Consider the following 25,356-nt stretch of genomic DNA (forward strand, 5'->3'; position numbering starts at 1 on the left):
AACGTTGGGTTTCTGGTGAGCCTCTCACGACAACACTTCGGCAACTGATCAATACTTGTTTGTGTTCCTGTTTAATGACATCTGATTGAACCTGCAGTTTCGTTAACATGGAACTCATGCCCCACAGCTCTGTGAGCCATGCCTGAGCGAAGCTTATCTAACCCGCGTGCCTTCTCCATCCGGGACATCCCAGCCTCCCTGCCATAAGGAACGCACCTCAGCACCACACTTCAGGGCCACGTCGCCAATGACAGTCACAGAACTATGGACACTGCGGTGCTGAACGGCCCATGGAAAGACTTGTTGACCAGTGTTCAGACGCTTCTGGGTTGAAACAATAAAGCAGAGCGTCCCCTTGGTCAGCTTCTGCTGGAAACGTGCACTTAGGACAACTCTAATCTCTCACTGGTCTCTCTACACACATCCGCGAATGACTGGGGCTGCCCATGAGCGCTGATTTGGGGGTTCCGAACACATTTCAGTGAGTAGGTGAATTGCAGATACAGAATCGCAAATACGTTGAGTAATGAGGGTTGACTGTGCTTCCCTGCTCCTCGGGGAGAGTCAGGGGAAGTGGGCAGATTTGGTGGGAGAAGGTCGGACAGACCAGCCTTTGGAAGGGCCCCATAGCTTCCTTAAGAGCAAACTGGTAAGTTGAGTTATGGGGCAGCTTCCTTCCTCAGGGGACCCCCCCCCCAGCATCCTGTGTATATTATGCTCTAACCTCGACATGGCATCCTCTTACCTGGGCTTGCCAAAGGGGTCCTGTGAAAACCTAAGTCACATCAAGCCACCAGGCTGTGTAAAACCCTACAAGGCTGCCATCTCCCTCAGACCAAGACCCAAAGCCATTGCAGGGCTTCACCTCCAAGACCTACCCACTCTCATCCCCTTGACTGCTCCCAGCCCGCACCAAGCTATGCTTATTTTCTGGCTGGTCTGCCCACACACACCGAGGCTGCTCCTCTGCAGGGCCTTTCCAGCGGCTGTTCCCTCTGGCTGGAATGCTCTTCCCTGCAAGCAGTCCCGCTCACTCTTCCATTCTGTGCTGGTCTCCACTGAGATTCCACTTCCTCAGAATGGCTTTTCCTGAGCAACCTATCTCAAGGAAATCCCTTCCTCACCACTGTCTCCTTGGTGTGGCTTTCTGTTTCCTCATAGCTGACACATCACAGAATCATTCATTTCGCTATGGTCGGCCTCCCCTACTAGAAAGGCAACTTTATTTGGTCCCTGCTGTGTCCCCAGGGCCCAGAACTATGTGCTCAGTAAATGATTATGAGCTATGAGTGGATGTTGGTAAGGTTGTGCCCTTTATCATGACCTCCCTCTGTGTAGTTTATTTTTTGTGTCATTTCATAGCATGAGATAGAAAATAGGAATATGGGGTAAAAGGCAATGGAGGAAAAACGAGATATGTAAATTTAAAAGGCTTCATCCAGGGGTGCCTGGGTGGCTCAGTGGGTTAAAGCCTCTGCCTTCGGCTCGGGTCATGATCCCAAGGTCCTGGGATCTGGCCCCGCATTGGGCTCTCTGCTCGGCGGGGAGCCTGCTTCTTCCGTTCTCTCTCTCTCTCTCTACCTACTTGTGATCGCTGTCTATCAAATAAATAAATAAATAATCTTTAAAAAATAAATAAAAGGCTTCATCCAATGGGAAAATTACGGAGAGAATTTAATGGATAAAGAGGAACAATTATTATTATGAACGTTCACTGAGCTCTCCCACATGTCAGGTACCCTGGTGGAGACATTTGCACACACGCTATTTTATTTAATTTTCCCAAAAACAAAGTAAGGGGTTAACATACCCTTATTTTACAGAATTGCAGAAAACTGAGACCAGAGAGGTTAAGCAACTTTTCCAAGGCCACATGGCCAGTACCTCACATGGATAGGACATGAGCCACATCACCTTCCCAAGCCTGTTGTAGATTTTTCTAGCACACCCATGTTACCTCTGTCACTCAGCTTAAAGCCTGATCTTAAGGATCTGAAAGCAAAAACCCACTTCCCTAAAATGTTACCCACTCTAGGGGCACCTTGGTGGCTCAGTGGGCTAAACCTCTGCCTTTGGCTCAGGTCATGATCTCAGGGTCCTGAGATCAAGCCCTGTATCGGACTCTCTGTTCCACGGGGAGCCTGCTTCCTCCTCTCTCTCTCTCTGCTTGCCTCTATGCCTATTTGTGATCTCTGTCTGTCAAATAAATAAATAAAATATTTTTAAAAAATAAATAAATAATAAAAAGTTACCCAGTCTTCAATAGTACAAAATACAGAGGCACAAGGTTATTCGCTGTGATGCTGTTTATAATTGCAAAATATTGGAACTCTAACTTCCCATTCATAGGAATGCTCTGCAACTGTCAGAGGAATGAGGAAACTGATGGGTCTATGGACTGAGAGAGAATGTTTTCCAGGATCGGTTGTCATGTGAAAAAAAGCAAAGTTTAAAAGAAAATCTATAGTATGCTACATTTTGTGTAAGAAGGGGAAAATTAAATATTCTCCCATCTGCCTATTTTTGCAAAAGGAAGCACACTAAGGAAGCAGCAGAAACTAATGAGATTGGGCTCCTACAGGGCTGGGCACAACAAGTCGGGGGAGCTGGGACTTCTCCAGGCACACCATTTTGTTGCATTGTGACTTGTGGTACCCTGCTAATGCTTGACATATTCAAAACAAAAATAAATCAACAAGGATCGGGACAGGAGGAATCCTAAAAGAAGAGAGTGCAAACCGAAACACATGAGCCTGGGTAGATTTCAAATGAACAGCCGTCCTTAAGGGAGGCAAAAGAAAACGAATCCAAATAACTCTGAACATAACACTTAACTCATAGGTACTTAGGCTAACGACAAGAAAACAGCCCCAAATATTAAATTCTGCTGGGAAGGCTTCCCCATCTCCCCAGGGCTCTGGGATAGCAATTCTGAAATTTCTTTGTCTGTATTATAGGACTAAATAAATGAGTGAACGTGTTAAGGGTAAAGAGAGTCAAATTTCTCAGTGATGGGGAAGGAATTTACAAAATATGGAAAAGGAGAAGATTAGAAAGACTCTGTGGTGTTGGACCAAAATTGTTAGATGGATACAGAGAGAGATACAGACGGACAAATGCATGTTGATATATACACAAACTTAGATGCATGTGTATATGTAGATTTGCAATTGTATATATACCGGTGAGCATGTGGGCGTGTTTCCCAGCTCTGTCCACTTGGGAGCCTAGAAGCCATGAGCACACATAGCACACAGATGGTGGTTTCTAAAAACCATTCCCACGTGCAAGGAATCAAGGCTCCTTGGAGAAATGGCCATTTCCAGGGATGTGGCAGAGAAAGTCACAAGATGAGCCTGGAACATCTCACTGTGCTTGTAAGCAAGGAAGAGCTGAAATATTTTGGAGACATAACAAGGAGTCACAAGGGCCAGGCTGAAGAGGGACCTCCTGGCCAAATCTGGAACAATCTGAGCACCAAAACAGTGATTGTAACAGGATATTTACAGAACAAAACAAATCTACGTTGATATAGATAAATGAATAAATGAAGAAATGGGAAAGAAGAGGAAGCTCTTCCTCACAGTAGAAGGCTCCTAATAAACGTGGAAGGCATGACGGAATCAGAAATATCACCATTCTGCAACCATGATAGCAATCGCTGATTTAGCAAGGAGCTCTCAGTGGATGCTGAATATAGCGAATGAAGGCTTACTTGATGGGAAACAGGAGGTCTAGATAGCTTCAGACTGACTCCCCACTAAATGCTTATTAATTACAAAGAGAAAAACGTTAACTCTAGAGTGCAGAAACCTTACCAAGTGATCAAAGGGAAAATCATCAATACTGGGAGAAACCAGCAGCTGGTGCCTCTCGATACGCCGCACTAAGAAGAATGCAACATCACTTTTTTTTTGTTGTTTTTTTTTAAGTAGGCACCATGCCCAACGTGGGGCTTGAACTCACAACCTTGAGATCAAGAGTTGCATGCCCTACCAAGGGAACCCACCAGGTGCCCCACAACATCACTTCTCAGACATTCCTTCCCCCATGCAAAACCTGAAGATAATCATGAGAAAATATCAGAACATCAGCTAACCCTAAGTGAAGGGACATCCCGCAAAATAATAGGCCTGTCCTCTTCAAAGAAGTCCAAGTCACCAAAGACGGAAAAAGGCTGAGGGACCATCTCAGATCCAAGGAGACTGAAGATATGAGGCTATGTGATGAAACTGGGGAAACCCACACTGGATCCAGGAACAGAAAAGAAGACAGAAAAGGCCATAAAAGGCATGATTGAGACAATTGGCCAAATCTGAAGATGGATTGGGGATGGGGTAGTAGCATCATTTCAATTCTGAATTTCCTGATTGGGATAAGGTACTATGGTAGGTAAGATAAAGGTTTAGTCCTCAAGAAATGTGCACTGACATATATGTGGATTTTTTTTTTTTAATAAAAAAATGTACCTGGCTTTCTTCCGGAGTAACTTCTGAGACTCAGGGTAATGCACCAAAATTTCATTCAGGTCCTTCTTGTCCAGAATGAAGAGGTTGGTAAACCCGTGGGCGACCACATTGGCCGTGCGCCGATTCCCGCCCCCAACAGCCAGCAAGCTGGGGTAGAGAAGGGAGGAGGTGAGACCTGGCAGGCTGGGGTTGAGATCCTGCTAAAATGTCCCTTTCCTCCCATTGCCAGAGCACAGGGTGGCCCCACACACCCAAGAGCTGGGGCCCACCCCAATATGTCAGCATCCACGCACGGCTTCCTCAGACCTGCCAAAGGGTCCCTGAGGAAGAGGTTCCCCCCTTGGCTACCACCACCACAGCTTGCCCAGGGCTGCCCATCTTACCCCAGCTTCCCCCCTGACCTTATTTCTCCAAACACGGATCCAGCCTTCAGTGTCACCAGCACGGCCTTCCCATCAGGGCCACCCAGGACCTGCACCTGTCCCGCCTGGATGATGTACATCTCTCGACCAATCTCCCCCTGAAACAGAGAAGTGCTGAACCCCTCTGCCATCATCAGAAGTGACCAGAAGACTGGCAGGGCTGGGCCCGGAGGCCGCTGGCACAGAGCAGAGGAACCTGGGGTGGCGTCCAGCTCACCACTGACATGGTGTGTGAAGCAAGGCCACTCACTTCCTCTCTGGGGCCTCAGTCTCCCCATCTGTGGATTGGGAAGAGTGGCCACCCCTGTCCTGCCTGATGAGATTCTGTTGGGGAGTTAGTGGTGTGATGGAGAGGAAAGTGCTAGGTTAGCGAGAAGGTGCGAGTGTAATGGTATTCTACAAATTCCCAATTATACACGCCAATGGAGGGCCGGAGACATGGAAAAAATTAGCTGTGGTTCATACAATATGTTGATACCCGTGCCTAGGACATGTCACCTTAGGAGCTCGGTAAGCATTTGCTAGGTGAAACAGCAGTGATAATGATATCAGTCACGAAGTCCAGCTCTCGTGCAACATTTTTCTGAGCGAGGCATTGCTCTAAGTGCTGGGTCTGCTTAGTCCTCCACAGCTCTTTGCCCGAGGTTGCAAAGCTAGGAAAGTGGGGATTGGGGCCCAGTCTGCTTTCAGACCTCATGGGTGCTGTGGGTTGAATGGTGTCCCTCCCAAATCCATATGTTGAAGTCCTCACCCCCAGATGCTCAGAATGCGACCTTCTTTGGAGATAGGGTCATTGCAGATTTCATTCGTTAAGTTGAGATGAGGTCATACTGGAGGTGAGTGGGCCCCTAATCCAATGTGACTGGTGTCCCTCTTAAGGGGATATTTGGACACAAAGACAGGCATACCGAGATGACGATGTAAAGTTACACAGGGAGAGGACAGCCTGGGTGGCTCAGTCGGTTAAGCGTCTGCCTTCAGCTTAGGTCTCAATCCCAGGGTCCTGGGATGGGGCTACACATCGCACTCCCTGCTCAGCAAGGAGTATGCTTCTCCCTTTCCCTCTGCCCCCTGCTCATGCTCTCTAGCTCTTTCTATCTCAAATAAATAAAATCTCTTAAAATTTAAAAAAAAAAAAAAGGAAAGAAAAAAAATACCCAGTCTGCCATGCACCTTCTAATCCTTATGCCCTCACAACGCCCCTCTCCCTGTCCATCACACCTGACATGTTTAAGAGGAGAGACAGCAAGGATAGGTCAATTGATGACACTTTGGATTCATTGAACAATGTGTGTGAACAGGCATGGGAGCCTTAACAAACAGGAAGAAAGCTTCATGTCCCTGTTTCTGTGTCCAATTTGACACAGGGCCGAAGGGTCTACAGAGCTCCCCCTCAGCCCTGGGGTGGGCGGCGGGGGTGGGGGGGGTGCATGGTGTCCCAGGGGTGACTCAGCGAGATCATCACATAGCAAAACTGGACAGCAGGGGGCACCATTCACACTTGCTTATCAAGTGTTCACTTCAAGGTCCCTCTGCCAACCCCCTCCACCTCGTTCAGCCTTCCTCATTTGCCAGCAAGTTCTACATTACCCCCAAAGACAGCTACAGCAGCAATGGCACCTAGCTCTGTAGGTACAGCTGATTCAACCATTACAACCCCCACCCCCACCCCGGGAGGGAATACCAGCAACATCCCTACTTCACCCATAAGAAGAGACTCAGAGAGGGTAAGCCACTTGCCCCAAGGAGGCACAGCTAGGAAGGAGCCTGTGTCAGACAAATCGCTCTATTGTTCTCAATCCCATCTTGGCCTCTAGGGCTGCAGCTTTAAGTTTTCAACCATCTGTAGCACTATTTCCCCATTTCTCCAGGCTCTCTGCTTCCAGAAACTTCACTGCTATACAGCATACAACTTGGAGATGGGGGCCTTCTTGGGCTGAAGTTTTCTGAGTCGCACAGGGGTTGCGTGGGCATTATTTTCACCTCTGTACACACACCCAGCCTTTACAGGCCTCTAACAAGGGGACTGAATTCCAAGTTCGTGCCCTTTCGTCCTAACCACTCACTGCCCAGAGGGCACTGGTCTCACCTTGAGTGGGGAATGGGAGCAGAAAGGGCCTTGACGCTGGGTATCCCTAGGTTCAAGTGCAAATATTTTCCAGGATCAGATGGGCAGATGAAGGAGTGAAGAGAGCCTGGTATGGGGCAGCGGGGAAAGGTGGGGCCTGTGGCATCGGGAGGGAGGGTGCCATCCTCATTGGGGGCAACCCCTTCTCCACCCAGTTGACTCTCGCTATTTGGGAAAATGGGGCTCTATTTTTAGCTAGAAATCTGGATTTTTATGTGAAACCTTCAAATTTGTAAAGGTTGGGGACAAAGTCAACATTGGTTTTTTTTTTTTTTTAAGATTAGGAAAAAAAAGAACACCTAAAAAACTACAAAACACTGTATTGGCTGCTCCTATGAGAAGGCCCTCTGTTTGCAGCCTGTGACCTAACCCAGGCCCCCCTCCACTCCGTTTTCCTGATAGGAAGACCAAGACCCTGGAAGCTGTTCCATCGGCACAGTCAGGGCCCTACCTCTCGTGAGGCTCCTCACTTTCCTTTTCTGGAAAGTGGGGTTCCTCGTCCTGGCTCCCCTGGTCCTGTGCCAAGAGAACAAGGTCTGAGGCGCACTGGAGCTCAGTGCCCGCCTGGGGCCAGACAAAGGCTCCTCGGGGCCGAATAAGCCGGGAGGCCTGGGCGCAGCTCTCCCTGGGCTTGCCGACCCTCCTGGCCTCCAGAGGCACCCCCTTCAGCCCAGCTCAGGGCCGGCGGGTGCGCTGGGAACCTCAGCTGGCCTTGCAGCCGTCTGGGGCCACCCACCTTCTTGCACACGTAGTCGTTGGGAAGGTAGACGACAGAACGGAGCCTCTTCAGCATGTCAAAGATCAGCTGCCGGTCACAGCCCTGTCCCCAAGAGGAGGGGGAAAGAATGCCTGTTTAGAGGAGGGTAGGGTCTTAGGGCTCCCCAGAACCCCGGGGACAGGGGTGCTGGGTGGGCACTACCTGGAAGAGAGCCACTTTGCTGACGATGTTATAGTTCACGTCAATGGCAAGGTCCAAACGCATCTTGTCTGGAAGCTGCACCATCAGTTCTGACTCATCTGCAAAGAAGATGCTCGCAACAATCAGAGGCACATCCCGCTCTCCCCCCCCCGCCCCCACACATGCACACACGGGGCCACACCATTCCTCTGCCGCCCAGAGCCACACTGTATTGGAAGAGTCCCTCTCTGGGCTTTTTTCCCTCTTCGGGGAACACCACCATGTACTTCCTTAGTTAACTTCTACTGCTTCTTTAGAACCCCTTACTAAATATCACCTCCTCCAGGAAGCCTTCCCTCAAGATCCTCACACCAGCTATTAGGTTCAGCAGTCTCTGTGTGGACGTGCTGACCACACCCCTATTGCAACGGTTTACTCCTGCTAGTCTGCGCTTCTCATGCTCTGAGGATGTTAGCAAGAGCTAGAGTAAATTGAACACAGTTTTTACAAAGTGCTTTACAAAGATGGTTGTATTAAATCCTCCCAACAACCCAACAGGTGCCCGCTACCACCGTGCCCAGTTTACAGAAACTGTAACAGAAACCGCCAGGAAGGGGCTGTGGGGGGGGCTGGAGAATGGAGTCCGTCTCACACCTGAGGCCATGGGGCTCCAGGGCCTGTCCCAGTCTGCTTTGCCCATGATGAGGGCTGAGTGCCTAGCAGAGAGCCTGGCACACTGGAATGAATGCCTGTACTAGGGACGGGAAATGAACTAACTTGACCTAATCCTGATGCCCCACTGCACCACAATCATTCATGGGTTCAAGTGCAGATCTGCATGACCTGGGCAGCTGGAAACCCGCTCTGGTCCTTCATTGTGCCCCTGGAGAAGGGGGCAATGATTTAGATGTCACAGGGCTGTCCCTGGAATGGAATGACGCGATGGAGGGAACCATGCCTTGTACAGAGTGAGCACACCAGCCAGGGACACTAACACTGCCTCGACCGCTCGCTGTCCACCCTCGGCTCAGGAGACCTTGGAGCTCAAGTGTGGCTTCTTCGAGGCCAGAGGAAAGCCCATGGAAGCAGGGGGCCCTTGAATAAGCTGAGTGTGTTGAGGGACCCTAAGACACAGTGCCAGTGGCCCACCAGCTCATCAGTAGCTTCCAGAATGATGTCTAAGCTCTGAAAACAAAATTACTAGTTCCCAAAGATAAAAAGAGAGAGAGAGAGAGACTGGGGGGAAAAATTGTGACTTAATTAACACAGAAGTAGCATATTCACATTTCATTAAGCGTTCCATTTCCAACTCAGGAAAACGGTACTACACCTGAAAACAGTGCACAGGTCAGATTCCCCCACTTCCCAGGAATTACTGAGTACACCCCATCATTGCCAAAAAAGGAGAAACAGTGGGGAGTTACATGCATTGCTGCAGCTGAAGAATTTCAGAAGCAAAGCATAACATCGAGCTTACAAAAAGTGTATGTGTAGGGGTACATGGGTGGCTCAGTCGGTTAAGTGTCTGTCTTCAGCTCAGGTCATGATCCCAGGGTCCTGAGATCGAGTCCCACATTGGGCTCCCTGCTCAGTGGGGTGTCTGCTTCTCCTCTACCCTTCCTCCCTGCTCACGATCGATCTCTCTCTCACTCTCAAATAAGTAAATAAGGGATGCCTGGGTGGCTCAGTTGGTTAAGCGGCTGCCTTCGGCTTAGGTCACGATCCCAGTGTCCTGGGATCGAGTGCCGCATCGGGCTCCTTGCTCGGCGGGAAGCCTGCTTCTCCCTCTCCCTCTGCCTCTGCCTGCCATTCTGTCTGCCTGTGCTCGCTCTCTCTCCCTCTCTCTCTGACAAATAAATAAATAAAATCTTAAAAAAAATAAGTAAATGAAATCTTTAAATATATATGTGTGTGTGCATGTGTGTCTATGGAAAGAGAAGAGAGGGGATCTTCCTTCTGTCCTGATTTCAGCTGTACTTCCATCTCTGAGAGGGATGCATTTCAAGGCAGGGGAAGAGAAGGGAGGGCAAGCAGGACATCCAGAAGACAAGGCCCTCAAGTCTTCAGGGGTCTCCTGATGGCCCAGCTTGGGGCACCTCATGGGCTTCCCTGGGTCCCCCTTCACTTGAATATGTTGGGGCCACAGCCAAGAGGCCCCAGTGCTCAGGACCTCAGGGACACGGGTTAGAGGCAGGACCAGGGGATAGCTGGTAGGAGGAGGGGGGTGGTCAGGGAGGAGGGGGCAGGGGATAGCTGGTGGTAACTGGGGCACCTGTCTTACCCAGCATGCCTTGGGACTGCCAGGTGTACTCGTACCAGGTCTTGACCCTGTTCTGCACGGACCTGGGGATCTTGTAGAAGTTCATGTACTTCACAGTGCTGTCCATGCAGCTGCGGTAGTAGGTCTGCCCGGCGGTGGCGGCCCCCACCACGTCTCTCATCTAGGCGCAAGGAGGAAGCGTCAAGGGGCAGAGTGGGGCTTTGGGACCATGAGTTGTGAGCCTGTGTATCTACTCGGACTGGGGGTGCATGAGGAAGGGACCCAGGAGAGAGGGGACCCATGTCAGCACACAGAGGAGGCTGCCGACGGGAGAAATTCTGCTTCCAGTGTGGACATGGGAAGGGCGGGGTGAGGCTGCCGAGAACAGCACCTGCTACGAGGAAATGCCTCGCTGGGCCAGGCTAATTGTGGTCTGACCTGGCCCCTCGGTGCCAGAGGCCACTTCGACCTCACTGGAGGAAATGTGAACCTGGTGTACTACTCCTTGTGACAGGACTAGATTCTGAGGCCATGGGACTGTGGCTTCAGGCAATGATTAGAATAGGAGATGCACCCCTGCACATTAGACACCCCCAGGGGTTTCTCTCCAGGGGAGCAACCCAAATCCCCAGCCTTTGCAGAAAGCCTTGCAGCCTAGCTCTCCAAAGATATCCCAAAGGGACCGACCTTTCCAGTGGAAGCCAGCGTAGAGAAGAGTGGGACCTAGACCTCCACCCCGTCCCCTTCACCCAGCAGGTCCTAGAGCTCTAGGCTCCTGAGTCCAGTCCTGCGGTCTCTCCTGGACTTAGTCCAAAAGAAATGACCACAGCTGGTGACATTTCTGACAGCAGTGGGAGGGAGAGGGGCCCTGCAGGCAGGTGGGTGGCAAGCCAGCTACCTGTCCGATCATCACAGAGAAAGCGAAGACACCCGTGAAATAGTTCAGGCCCTGGAAGACGATTTCAAAGAGCGTTTTGGGGTCAGGCAGCCCACCAATGGTGATGAGGGTCTTCACAGCCCAGTAGTAACAGCGAATGTAACTAGAGAGAGAAGAGGAAGGGGACCTGGTCAGCAAAGGCCCCCTTTTGCTGAGTCTGGGTGGCTTGGCTCCGATGGATGTGCAGTATGCAGAAAAGAAAACCCTTTATTTCTACGCACGAGGAAAAGAGCCTAACAGCCACAGGGCACGCGGTGTGCAGAGCACATGCACAGATACAGAGGCGTGCTATCTCCTCTGTTTACATATGGGGAAACTGAGGCTCCAGGAGACTGCTAGAAAGACTTGGCAGCAGGGTAGACCAGGGTCTTCTGACTTCTGATGCCTGGACTCCCTTGATATTATTTAAAATTTCCACTACCTTCGCTTTGCCATCCTGGCATGTTGGTTCCCAGAAACCGAAAGCAATGTCTAACTTGGAAGATATCTCAAGGACCACGTTTTCTGACCCTCTCCCCTGCCCATCTCTTTTCCAGATGGGGAAACTGAGGCCCCAGAAGGCAAAGGAAACATTCATGGTCACCAGCAGGCCAGGTCCAGAGCTGGGATTAGAATTCAGGCTGTCAGCTGCCTCAGTGAGCCGTCATTCACAGTTGGTAACGCCTCTCCGTGGGCGCACGAACCCGGGAAGGGAGGGATGGGCATGGGAGATGCCCTAAGCTTATCTCATTATCACAGAGGAGTAAGAGTCCCTCATACATCTGTTCACACCTTCAGGCTTGGCCGTCCCAGGGGTCAGCAATGGGTGAGGTCAGCAGGGCTCAAGGACAAGATAATCCCAGCTGGCTTTCCTGTGCCTTCCTATCTTCCTACCTGGGCACACAGGTGGTGTCCAGAGCCTGCCCTGACCCCAGTGTCCTGATATACCCACATTTTTGAGGTCCCTGCTCAGCTCCAAAATCAAGATCATCATCCACTGGCAAATCACCCAGTCTAGGGATGACCCCAAGCGGGTCCTCCCCCGGGCTCCGTTCACCAGCTAGTACTGCAGAGTCATAGTTAGAACATGGGCTCTGGACGGGACTGCCTGGGCTCAAACCCAGCTCTGCCACTTCCCAGCCACCTAATGAGGACAAATTACTAATCTCAGCAAGCTTCGACTTCTTTCTCCTACAGTGGACATGGCAGTAGCACCACAGAGTGATCGTGAGGACAAAATGAGGTAGAAAAAGATGCCTGGGACATGACGGGCTCTCAGCCTTCTCTGTCACTGGTACCTGCCACATGCCTGCGGTTAGGGAACAACAGACTCACCAGTGTCCTCAAGAAGCTTACAATCTAGTGCAGACAGGCAAGAAATTGTGCAAAGAATACTGGGAGGGGAAAGCCCAGAGCTTGTTGGTGAGTTATGTTGGAGGGGGGGCTCTGCCTCTGACTACTTGCTGGGAGGCCTGGGCTGGGGGCTGCACCAACCTGCACCTCATTCACCACCTGGTGCATAGAAATTTCCGGACAACACGCGGCTCCCCCATGAAGCCCCCGTCATACTGTCCCTGGCCACCAGAGGGCGTGCAAAGCAGCCGTAAGCAGGGACTGAGCTTAGCGGGTGCTCCTGGACCACCCCCCAAACTCTTTCTGACTAAGGAATCTTCTGTTGGCAGGGCAGGTCTTAGGGGCCTCCCTGAAGTCTTCTTGTCTTCAATGCTACTGGGTCTGTGGGGACCCCTGCCCGCTCCAAGCCAGGCAGATATGTGAGAACTTGGGTGCTCAAGCCTCTGGGCCAGAGCAGACTCTCAACAAATGGTCACCATTTTGAAAATGATTATTACCCGTGATATTGGACTTCAGGAGGGATCCTTCACTCTTTGTGCTTTTTTGCAGATACTGGGGCTCCCCTGTCGGATTTCATCTGGAGAAGAGTAGGACTGCCAAGACAGCGTGCGCCTTCCAATGTTGGCAGAAGGAAGTCCCTGACAGCTCTCCCCTGTCCTCTCTTCCCTGCTTCCCCTTCCACCCCAGGCCTGCCCATGATGCGGGTGCCAGGCCCAGTCCTGGGACTTGGGTTCTCAGCCCTCTGGGGCACAAACCCCTTTGAGGATCTAAGGAAAGCTAGCCACCTTCTCCTTAGGGAAGCCCGCATGTCCTCAAAATTAAGCTCCAGTTTCCAGGAGGGTGGTGGTGGGACCCCCGTACAACTCTGGATTCTGGTTTAGCAGCCCCTCTCCTGGTATGCTGGTTTCCCCATAAGAATGATCATAGCTGGGGCACCGGGGAGACTCAGTGGGTTAAAGCCTCTGCCTTCTGCTCGGGTCATGATCCCAGGGTCCTGGGATCGAGCCCCACATCGGGCTCTCTGCTCAGCAGGGAGCCTGCTTCCCCCCATCCCCCTATCCCTCTGCCTGCCTCTCTGCCTACTTGTGATCTCTGTCTTCAAATAAATAAATAAAATATTTTTAAAAATGGGTTAAAGAATGATCATAGCTCATCAGGCATGACCCGGACACGTTACACACATGAGTTTATCATTCCTCACAAGAAATCTGAATATACTACTATGCTCAGGCTGGAGAAGGGAAATTGAGTCCCAGAAAGGGGAAGAGCCTTGGCCAAGGTCACAGAGTGAGTTTTTTTTGTTTTTAATTTTATTTATTTATTTGACAGATAGAGATCACAAGTAAGCAGAGAGGCAGGCAGAGAGAGTGGGGGGAAGCAGGCTCCCCGCTGAGCAGAGAGCCCGATGTGGGGCTGGATCCCAGGACCCTGGGATGACCTGCGCCGAAGGCAGAGGCTTTAACCCACTGAGCCACTCAGGCGCCCCGACACAGAGTGAGTTTTAATGAACATCTTCTGTTCTTCCCTGGACTCCTGTCCCTTAAGCCTGTGCCCTGCCTCTCCAGGCTCACACCCCTGACCTGGACCCAGGTACTTCGGCCTCCCTTCCCGCACTGCTCTCCCTCCCCCAGACCACACAAAACCTTTGTCTCTAACTGGTTCCTCGGCTTCACCCCTGTCCCTGGAGTCCATCCTCTCCTCAGCCATCACCAGCAGAGTCACCTTTCTGAGATCCCCCTGGGTCCTGTCATCTTCCTGCTTCCAAGGTATGGAGGCAAGAGGGGAGAGAGGAGCCGGGCTATCCTTCCATATCCATCCGACATTGAAAAATATGGCAGCCCGCGGGAACTCCCTGGACTTTCCTACCAACTCTTCTGGAAATCTGGAACTGCTCTAAGAAAATAGTGTATTAATTATAAGAATGATAATTTTTTTTAATCTTAAAAATGTTCTTATTCTTGGCCCAGCAATCCCCCTTTGGGAATTTATCCTGAGGAAACAATCAGGCCAGAAGACAAAGATTCAGATACAAAGATGTTCACTGCAGCATCACGTGTCAGACTAAGGAACTGGAGATCCTCCAGTGCTCGGGGACGAGGGCATGATTAAATAAACACGGGCCTCTCTCCATGGGGAGGATATCAGTATTGTGGTTTTAAAAAAAATTAATCATGGACAACTATGCACAATATTCTGTTATTCAATATCTCTGTGGGTGACATACTTTTCCACATTTTCACATTTCTGAAGTTGGGATGGATCTTACAAACTACGTGTCCATTTACTGTAATATTTCTCTTTTTTTCCAAAAAGCTACATTGACTCAATAATGTGTCCTAGAAGGAACTGCATCTTAGAAGAAAGAAATATAGTGAGGAATGTTCCTGATCCTTCTTCAATAATCAAGATAAATACATATGAAACAAAGAACAGCACAAAAGAACCCCACACTGGCTCCCCATCACCTAGAACTAGATATGAAACAAAGAACAGCAAAAAAAAAAAAAAACCAAACTGACACCCCATCACCTAGAACCACGCTATCCTGTAAAAATACGATGTGACCCACCTATGTAACTGAAAATCTTCCAGTTGTCACATTTTTGCAAAAGCAAAAGGAACAGGTGAAATTAATTTCGATAATGTTTTTTAGTGACCCAAAATATCAACGTTAATATCATTTCACCATGTAACCAATATTTTAGGCATGAGCAACAAGGCAGTTGACATGTTTATTCATGTCTTCTGAACCTGTGTGTATTTCCCATCTCAGTCATAGTGACTTTTGAGGACTTGGTTGTGCCCTGTGGCCAGTGGCCACTGGATTGGTTAGTCCCCGCCACCACACAAGATAGCTCCCAGAGCCTTGACAAGGACACCATTTTGCAACTCTGCACCTCTCTTCCAGCTGCTCCCTCCCCTAGAGTTTCTCTGCCCCTTCTTCCCACCTACCAAGGCCAAAATCAAACATGACTTTTTGGAATTGATGGTCCCACGCCCATGCCTCTTCAGCACCAGGCAGATGGTACACTGGCTGAGAATGCAACCACGCTGCCCCAGGTTCAAATCCCAGCTCTGGAAATTATGAGCTAACTATGTGACCTTGGAAAGTGACTTCCCATCTGCTACCCCCTCTGTAAGATAGCTCATAATAGTGCCCATCTCGAGTGATGACTAGAAGGACTAAGTGAGTTACTGTGTGCAGTACTTAAAGCAGGGCTGGTGCAGAATAAGCATTCTCTGCTCTAAGTGCTTGCTGCTGTGACTGTAGTAGTACCATTGTCAGTCACTACATGAGCATGTCCCACACGTGCGGCAGCTCTCTGGACTGGCAAGTAGGGTTCGCCTTGTCTGCCAGCTCCCGCCCGCATGGCTAGCGATGCCTGGGGAGCTATGTTGAGAGGTGTGCTCTGGCCTCCTTCCCACTTGGCCTTGTCCATGGGATAAAGGAGTAGATGCACGTGGGAGGCAAATTTGCCAACTCTCCTAGGCTTCAGGAGGCTGTAAGGGCCTTTCTAGCAAGTCTTATTCCTGTTTGTGCCCCCCACTGCCTGGCACATGGCTGGTGCTCAGGAAATGTTAGCTCAGGGAGGACACAGAGATGTGGTCCTCAAACTTCCTCATGTCAGTGGCTCCTTGGGACTACGACAGCCTCAGCAACAGGGCAGCAATGGGACCTCTTTCCAGGACCCTCAGTGAATTATAGCCCCAGGAAGAAGACTGTGGCTCACCCGTTTCCCACGCCATCGTAAACCCAGTGAGTGGAGCCGATGCCCTGATAGGCTGATGCCCAGTAATACAGACAAGAGTTCACATGTAGGCTATAGAGCAGGTAAGCCGTGGTCCTGATCACCCTGCAGAGGAAGGACACACATGAACACAGTGGCGGAGCAGGTGGCCATGGTCTCTCGCCCCAAGGGTAGGGACTGCAGGGAACAAACCCACCTTTACCCACGCCCGACACATGCCTAGGTCATGCCCCTGATGGAATGTCATGGTCCGGCCCCACTGCCTGGCAGGATGGACACCTGGCAGACACCTGGCCAGACGGACATTCGGCTGGATGGACTACGCCAACCACATGCTTGCTGGAGACTTTGCCAGCTAGGGATGGTGGCATGTGAATGGCAAGTTGTCAAGGCCAGAGTCTGGGTGTTCTGGGGGTGTGAAGGACAGCAGGAGCTATAGCCTTGGAGGGGGCGGGAAGGGACAGACATGTGCAGAGAAGGACCACGTCGTGAGCGACGTGGAGAAGCTCTGCCCCTGCCCGTGGCCCAGCTGGGCTTGTGCCCCACTCTCCAGCACTGAGAGAGGGCCCACTGTCCTTACAATCACACCCACTGTGATCGAGCAGGATTGAGGGGCCCAGTTCCCTGAGCTGAGATCAAAATGATGCCTGGCTCCATGGAAATAGAGGTGAGCCATGCACACGAACTTCTGTGTGCCCTCCTTACAATTGGGGGAAATGGGACATTCCTGGCTCTCTAGAAAAACAAACATCCCTTCAGAGAAGGGCCAGGAAGAGGCCTGGCTTCCGGTAGCACTGGGGCCCATGGGGCCAGAGGAGCTTAAAAGGGGAAGAAATATGAGTAGAGAATGCCTAGTTCTGTTGTTACCACAAACAGCCCGTGTTGTGTGTGTGCTCACGTGCACGTGTGTGTGCACGCGTGTCTCACCTGTAAACATAGGCTTTGCTGAGGATGGCTTCCAGGCGGCTGTTAAACTCGAAGAAGGCCATGTACTGGGAGGAAGAGAAAAGCATCAGGACGGCCCACCACCCATGGCGTGCGGTGTTAGCCTCCCCTGGTCCGCAGCACAGAGGACTCCTTCTGCAGCGCCCCCCAGAGGAGGCTGGACAGTGAGCGTCCAACATCAGAGGTCTGGAGCCCTCTGAGGGGTGGGGGCCAGAAACTCCCTTTATCAATCCGTGGGAAACCGTGACCTGTCTTCCCCTAGAAACTATGCCTAGTCCTGTTCTCACAGTTTGCATATGTGTGGGGGGCTCCCAGAAACCTCCCGAAGCCTATCATGACATTTTCAGGGGTGACGCTTCTCAGGTTAAGAACCCTGTTTGCAACATTTGCTTATGAAGGAAACCATTTGATAAAGAAACAGCATCCCTACCACCGCTTACTTAGATTCTTCAAAGGCTTGTTTTTATAATAAAAGCGTGATAGTAGCTTCTCTTCTTTACTGAGCACCTTTGACGGCCGCACTTTCTATTCATGACTTTCTTGCTAATTTACACGTGAGGTATGTGGTACCAGTCTCCCTTTACAGAGAGGACACGGGCACTTCGTGACATTGAGGCAGCTGCCCAAAGCACACAGCTGCTAAGTGGCAGAGGCAGGATTCGATCCTAGAACATACTCAAAGTGGCCACACGGCACACGTGTTGTGGACATTGGAGAATGACCGTGGGGGAAATTCCCCGAGCCATGAGCTGGTCATCCTCCAAGGGGTCCTCCTGAAGTCCCTCCAGAGTTTACATGGGATGCAGGCGGCTGTGGGCTTGGCTCTCTCTCCCCTGAGGCTCCAAGTTTTGTCCTGAGTCATGCTAAACACCAGATACGAATCCCATCACTATGGGCGGGGCGGGGGGTATAAAACTCGGCTTATGGATCCACAGTTGGTCTGCCAGGAAATCCCACTTGGGGGATTCCAAGAGCTCCACCTGGCTGTCAACCTGGTCACACTACACGGACCACTGCCTGGTCTCTCCTTTACACTGTGTCACCTTCACTGGGACACTGGCTCTGCCCCAGTGGCAGGAGGGACGACTGTCATGACACCGAGCAACAACGAACAATGAGACAGGTATAGGCTGCACATCCAAATCTATCCTGGGTACTTCCTGGCTTCTGTGACCTTGGGCAAGTCACCCAAGGTTTTCAAGCCTCAGTGTCCCCATCTTTGAGATGCAGTCCATCATAAAGCAGAAGTCCCTCTCTTGTGTTTCTGTAATGACTGAAGGCACACACAGTGGAGGCATACTGCCTAGGTTCCAATCCGACTCTATTCCTTCTGACCTGTGTGACCTAGGGCAAGTTATTTAACCTCTCTGGTCAAATGCTGGTACTAACAACACTCGTAGGGTTGAAGACTATGTACTTAAGCTTCTGGAACAAGTCCCTAACACACAGCACAGTAAAGAAGCTCTAACACTTTCAGGGAATTTCCCATCCCCTCTGGGGCCGCCCTGACACCCCTCCCGGCCCCGCTCCCCAGTGCTGCTCAGGCGGGACATCATGATGCTAGTGCAGAGTACAGGAGAGCTAAAGGCCCTGGACGGGAAGCCTACCTTCAAACAGCGGGGCAAGCGCAGGAGGGGATTCACACCAAACTTCAGGTAGAGCAAGTCCAAGGGCAGGAGGCAGAGAAGGTCCATCTGAAATCCCCGTGGGACACCACAGAGTATAAAACAGGCAGCCCCAGGGGGGTGGGGGGTGGGGGAATGATAGGGTCTCTACCTTGGGCAAAAGGGTGAGGTCGGAATGCACCCAGGGGGCAGAGAGCCTTGTACCCACAAACCTCCCTGTGCCTAGGAGTGGGATTCTGGTGGGATTCACATCACATTGGCCCCAAAGCACCCAGAGTCCCCAGCCACACCTCCTCCCTTCAAGGTGCACGGAAGCTTGTACCCTTGGCACACACCTTAAAGCGACGAGATTTCAGGTAGTTATTGCGCATCTCCTTCTTGTCGGTCTGAAAGAAATGGAATGCTGACTGTGAAATGGCCCAAGGAGCTTCATTCCTGACCCCAGGGGAGCCTCCTGGACATCCCTGCAGAGTTTCCACCTTCTTATCAGAGGAATAGCCTCAGGGGGGGCAGCTGAGCTTTGGGGAGAGAAAGCCTTAGGGTCCACAGGTCTGCAAGGGGGAAGGGCAGACCTCCCAGAGAGCAGGAACTGGTCCAAGGTCACCCAGCTAGATTCCAACTTCCTAGCTGGGGAGTCAATATTAGGGTCATTCTCCTAGCACATGGGTCTTAACTGGACACTTTGTAACCTGGTTTTCCGAGGAAACGGCTGCTGCTCTCATCAGGCAGGGGGAAGAGGCTGCCCAGGGAATTGTTTCCTCTAAATTGTTCTAGAGACACAACAAGTGCCCGCCTGCACACAGAGGAGCAGTCCCCCGCCAGGGTGACATTTGGGGAAGTGACCTGCACAGAGATACAGGGACTGGGCCCTCTGCCTTCGCCAAGTCAAAATGAGGACTCAGTTTCCTCCCCAGGGAGTGGGGCCTGACCAGGGCACATGGTTTTACACTGATCCAGGCAGTGTGTTCTTTGCAGGACCCCCAGGAAATGTTGCTCGCCATGCTGAAGAGCTCTGTGGACATCATCTCAATTCCCCCTCCCTGCAACGCTACGAGGTGGGAACAACGAGTCCTCCCATTTTAGGATGACAAAACAGAGGCTCAGAGGGGGCCTGTAGAGCTATCAGTGGTAGAGCTGGGATTTGAACCAGGTTGGTCTGAAGGTTGTTCCCTGGCCCGCTTTCCATCTTTAGATCCACCTGGTGGTCCAGGAGCCCCTTCACCCATGAGCAGGGTTTGGGGTGTGTAATTTGAACAAGCATGGGTGCACATCCCCGAGATTTGTTCTTTCGTCTCGTCTATCACAGCAGCAGCCCGGGTTGGGCTCCCGAAGGCCCTGCTGCGCCCCCCCGGCCCCCTCCCCGTCCCCGCTGGCCACACCGCCCCCTCCCCCTGCCCGGGCCTCACAATGATGTCTCCCCCTCTGACAAACTGCAGGCGTATCTGGAACACAGTGATGTCCAGGAGGTAGATGAGGTCGCACACATAGTCCATCAGCAACCACAGGTGGACATTGTCCGGCGTCTGGTAGGGGAAGGCCCAGCGCACGGGAATCAGCCAGCAGTTCCAGTTCCAGGCCAGCACCACGAAGAACAGCCACAGGATGTACATCAGGTCTGTGGGGGAGCCAGGGGGTGGGACTGTTCTAGAACATCGGATGGAGGATGGCTCCTCGCAGGAGCATCAGGGGAGGGCATCCTTTCCACGAGTCTATTCCCAGATGTGGTACTTCTGTAAGTGGGGTAGGCACGTGTGTGCGTGAGCCTGTGTGCCTGTGTGTGTGCGTGTGCCCGTGTGCCTGTGTGTGTGCTTGTGCCTGTGCCTGTGTGCCTGTGTGTGTGTACGTGTGCCTGTGTGCCTGCGTGTGTGCATGTGCCTGTGCCTGTGTGTCTGTGTGTGTGCGTCTGCCTGTGTGCCTGTGTGTGTATGTAAAACTATCTCTGATTTAAAAATAAATCACTGCCAGGCCTAATAAACCAGAGTACTCAGCGGGGGGGATGGGGTGTATTAGATAATAGGCAGCTAACTAGAAAACACGTTCGCTCTCATTCTCATTGAAATATTTCCAAAATTGTATTTCCTGCTTTAATAAATACACAACACTAATGCCTGGAAGATGGGCACAGACAGGTGGGTGGGTGCATGGATGGAAGTCATAGGTCATGTGGTCATTTTAGAAACCCAGTGGACACCAGGATTGGCGTCCTGTCCCCCCAGGACTTCTTGTGTGACCACAGGAATGTCTCTCTCTGGCACCTGCCCTGCTCCCCAGGGAAGGCACAAGGAGAGGTCAGCTAAGAAAGGCTGGGAGCTTCATAAACTGTAAAGTGCTGTGCCCATAGAAAGGGTTGTCATTGCCGAGGAAGAGAACATGGGCTACATAAAAGCGAAGTGAGGGGAATTCACTTTAGATGTCAGAAGAATCTCTGCCCTTCTCTGCTCAGAGCAGCAGCTCCAGGAAGGGACCCTCGAGAGCAGAGTAGAAGGCAGACTAGGGCAAGAGTTAGGGTAGGGCTCCTAGTCTGCCACCAACCAGTCGTGCCTCGGTTTCCTTCTCTGTCAGGTGAGGGTGATGGTAGGTTCCCATTCAGGGATGGTAGGTTCCTATTCAGGTTCTTATTCAGAGAGCTCCCTCGCTCTCCCCACCCCACCCACCCCTGGCTCCTCTCACTGGGTCCCCTGCCCTCACACAGCACGCAGGGGCAGCAGCGGCTGGTCCGGTCCCACCCAGACTCACTGGTCAGCGGGTCGATGCTCTGCGGAAACCGGTAGGACTTCCAGGGGCGGCGCTTGAACTTGCAGCAGAGCATGTCGCAATAGTGCTCCTCCTCAGTCTGCCCGGCCTCAGCCGCCTTCTCTTCCGGGGCTGGCTCCGGGGCTTTCTTGGCTGGGGCTGCAGGAGGACATGGGGGACCATCTGAGAGGCTCCAGAAAGAGGGCAACCACCACAGACTCTGGACCTGGAGCCGCAGAGACCCTGGCTGCCCCAGATCCCATGTTGTCAGCTCTGTGTGTGGAAGCCCAGGTGCTGTCCACAACAAAGTCCACGGCACCTGGCCGGATACTCTTACCAGCTGCCAGGCTGAAGCTGCTTCTCAGGGATGGCCCAGAATGAAGTTTTCTGGGCAAGTTAGACGTTTTCAGAAGTCTGTTTGTGCATCTGTGTTTGGACCCCCTTGGTTCTCTTTGGAGGGCTAGGGGCGTTTCGTACCCCAGAACACTGCCCCCAAGAGCCAGAAACCAGGGAAACCTTGCTCTGGGTTTTTCAGAGCAGAAAACTGAACTCCTTCATCTCTGAAATGAGATACTGAAGGGACCACAGCCTCCCTGTGCATTGAAGGTGATGGCGTTGGTGACCTAGGCATTGACTTCTGTAGGTTCAGTATGACTGTGTTTCTAGCTTTAGGACTGTGGATCCAGGCCCTGCTAGGTCAGTTGTTAGCGCCCTGAGCTCGAAGGTACAGTCCTCCTTTGGAAAGACCTGGAAAACCTCCCTGACAAGAGAGCACTTCTCTCATTTCCTCCTGGAATCTGGAAAGCATGAAACTTTCAGGAAGCTCCATGAGACTATTGCAAATGAGGCCTCCAAAAAGTAAGACTGAAAAGAAAAGTGGGGGTGGGGGACACCATCTGTGTATAAGGCCATGAGATCCCACCCAGGCTGGACCACCTGCCTGCCAGTGGGAAAGGGCCAGAAGGGTCGAGGAGGAAGTACTTGCCCTGGGGGGAGGGGGATCCAAATCCGATTGGATCATCAGTCACAACTTTGACCTTATTCACTCCCCTGGTTCCATAGCTAAAGCTGTACATACAAGACCCAAAAATCCAGACAGTGGGAAGCACCCCGACCATTTCCTTGGGGGTACCCTCACCATGAGCTTACAAGGGGCTCTAGGGGACCCATTTCTGGCAGGTTGAACCATCCCAGCTCTGGGCTTACAGGGCTTCAGGCTCTCCTCATCGGAGGTGACGTCAGGGTCGATGAGCTTCTCCTTCACCTTCTCTGTCCTCTCCTTGAAAAGCTTCACCAGCTCCTGGAGCCGGTCGTTGATGATGGCGCTGTTCTGGCTGGCCGCCGAGGCTGCACGATCCTGGCCACTGTGGACACACCTGATGCTGAGCGGGCTGGATGGGAAGGGACCCCCATGCCCCTGGGCAACAGCCGAGCAGCCTTTGTATGCCATCCAGCCCAAAGGAGGCAAAGGCTGCCCCAGTTTCCTTCTGACACCAGAAACATCAAACCCACTTTAATAGCTCCTAGGAGGAAATTCAGTCTGAGGCTCGCACCTGGGTGCCCAGCTTTTAGAGAATGTACCACACAGGATCTGATTCCGATGGGCGGTTCTGAGAAAACTTTGATCCCACTTGTGATTTAGGGGGAAACTCTTGGAACTCGGGTCAGGACGGTCAGCCCCAGTTTGGGGTTCCCAGGAGATTGGTGTCTGGGACAGATCAAAGAGGGGCCAGGGCTATGCTTTGGGCTCAGGAAATAGTTGATGGAAAAAAACAGTGCAGATCCATTCCATATCCTTTTAACTTCTAGGAATTTAAACTGTCTGTACTCACAGCAAGAGAGACAGATGGACAGAGAGATGGACACAGAGAGAATGAATGTGAGTCTGCCCCAGGCACCGGTCAGCCTGGGGCAAGCACTCTGGGTGGGCTGAGACAGGCCGCAAATCAGCTGTCCTCTGAGTGGCGTCCTTCTGACCATCATGCTGAGCTGAGTGCAATCCTAGTGTTTCCACATCGATCTGTTTTCTGACATGGGGGCACCGGCAATTAAGCCCCCTAGTCCCCAGGTGCTCACCTGACGAGGCAGCTGGGGACCAGCAGCATGGGGACCCCAAAAAAAAGGGCACACGGGTATGCAGAGACGCAAACTGCTTGCCCACATCCGCTCCCGCCCGTGAGGAGTGGTCGCTGGGACGCGGACTCCCCGTGAGGGTGGCCGGGCGGGCTCCCCCAAGAAGAACGTGAGTGGACTTGCTGTGTGCATCTCTGGGCCCCCTGTCTGGCATTCTCTCCGTCTAGGGCTGATCCGAAGCTACACACAGGTGGCACAGCTGCAGCCAACAGGGTCCCTAAATGACTGCCTGGAGGAAAACCCACCACTGACCTGAAACAGGTGTCTGGTGACATGATTATGATAAATGAGACATTGTGTTGCTTAAGCCACTGCATCTGTGGGGTCTAATTGTTATAGCAGCTGAACCTACCTCGCTAATGTATGGGTCCCCACGCTGAACTCCTTAAGAGGCTTCAAGGGTAATTTTTATTACTATAACTGATTCCTGCCCTGTTTTCTGGTACTAAACTCTGACCCTGTCCTTACCCTACTGCATAAGATGGAATTGCACTGTATACTCACATGGACCAGTGAACTATGGGTGAGGTTTGGATTTTTTTTCTTTGTCTTTTAACTTTTCTGAACTTCCCACAGCTCTCTAAAACATATTCCGTAAAATTATGGGCGGCGGGGGGAAGGCTGGCAGGAAAGCCCAGTGCCTCCGGTGGCCCCTCTAGGAGCTGAGGCTGGGAATAGGATGGGGGTCCCAGGCCAGAGCCTGGGGCCGGGGGATTCACCATCAGTCAGGCATCCCAGACTCTTCCAGAAAACATCTTCTGTTGGCCCAGCCCTTGGAGTAGTTAGATGTCACAGACCCCAGGTCCCAGTGCTGTCACTGTGGCCCCTAAACACTGTCCCACAGACCTGTTTATAATCAGAATCAGCTGAAGGCTTATAAAGATGTCAGTCCCCCAGGGCCCACTGTCTGAGCTTCTGACCCAGTGGGTCTGGGCTGGGAGCTGGGAATCTGTATTTTTTTTTTTAACGATTTTATTTTTTTATTTACTTGACAGACAGAGACCACAAGTAGGCAGAGAAGCGCCTGCAGAGAGAAGTGGAGGTGAAGTAGGCTCCCTGCCGAGCAAAGATCCCAATGCGGGGCCTGATCCCAGGACCCTGAGATCATGACCTGAGCCGAAGGCAGAGGCTTTAACCCACTGAGCCACCCAGGTGCCCCTGGAATCTGTATTTTTAACAAGCTCCCTGGGTTCAGACCCCTGGAGATCCTTGTGGTCCTCGCCTCTCCCTGCTGACCTTCTCAGGGGTTTAGAGCCAGGACCCAACCTTGGCTGAGGGGCCAGGAGCCTCTCTCTCCTTTACAACAAAGCCTCTGTGCATTTTACAGACTGTACAGAACCGCTAGGCCAGTCAGAAGCAGCCTGGACAGGAGACCCAGCTCTGTCTTACTGCTCAGAAGCTGTTGGCAAATGGTGGAAGGTTCTAGAAACATCCATACTCTCCCCCACCAGCCCAACCCTCTTTCCTTGTCTGCTCATCCCCACCCAGACTTCCAACCACCCTCTGAAACCCTGCGGGTGGGCCCCACTCACTCAGTGCCCTGTGGGCTGGATGGGTCCAACCAGGCGACCATGGGTGATTCAGCTGGTGCCAGTGCCTTGAGCTCTTCAACATCATCATCTTGGGAGGGCAGCCTGTTCCTGCAAGGACACAGTCATGGAGGGGCCTTCAGCGAGGGCAGGAGCCACAGGGAAAAGGGAGCCAATCCTGACCGCTGCAGATCAC

The 25,356-nt window shown here is 51.9% G+C and overlaps 1 protein-coding gene across 1 annotated transcript in view; it reads right to left on the reverse strand.

The window, feature by feature from the left end:
• The window catches only part of CNGB1 (cyclic nucleotide gated channel subunit beta 1), a 61,780-nt gene that overhangs the window by 6,558 nt on the left and 29,866 nt on the right, over positions 1-25,356 (reverse strand). The window contains exons 17-30 of the mRNA XM_045076121.1: positions 25,164-25,271; positions 22,705-22,862; positions 21,502-21,657; positions 20,172-20,380; positions 19,101-19,151; positions 18,748-18,834; positions 17,123-17,187; positions 16,178-16,300; positions 11,076-11,217; positions 10,199-10,358; positions 7,939-8,036; positions 7,756-7,839; positions 4,871-4,989; positions 4,470-4,616 (exon numbers count right to left, since the gene is read on the reverse strand). Coding sequence (XP_044932056.1) covers positions 4,470-4,616; positions 4,871-4,989; positions 7,756-7,839; positions 7,939-8,036; positions 10,199-10,358; positions 11,076-11,217; positions 16,178-16,300; positions 17,123-17,187; positions 18,748-18,834; positions 19,101-19,151; positions 20,172-20,380; positions 21,502-21,657; positions 22,705-22,862; positions 25,164-25,271 — 1,707 coding nt within the window. The remainder of the gene's footprint in view (positions 1-4,469; positions 4,617-4,870; positions 4,990-7,755; positions 7,840-7,938; positions 8,037-10,198; positions 10,359-11,075; positions 11,218-16,177; positions 16,301-17,122; positions 17,188-18,747; positions 18,835-19,100; positions 19,152-20,171; positions 20,381-21,501; positions 21,658-22,704; positions 22,863-25,163; positions 25,272-25,356) is intronic.

The sequence above is a fragment of the Mustela putorius genome, unplaced genomic scaffold, assembly GCF_011764305.1.
Source record: "Mustela putorius furo isolate JIRA1106 unplaced genomic scaffold, ASM1176430v1.1 tig00000174_pilon_pilon_pilon, whole genome shotgun sequence".
Classification (NCBI taxonomy): Eukaryota; Metazoa; Chordata; class Mammalia; order Carnivora; family Mustelidae; genus Mustela; species Mustela putorius.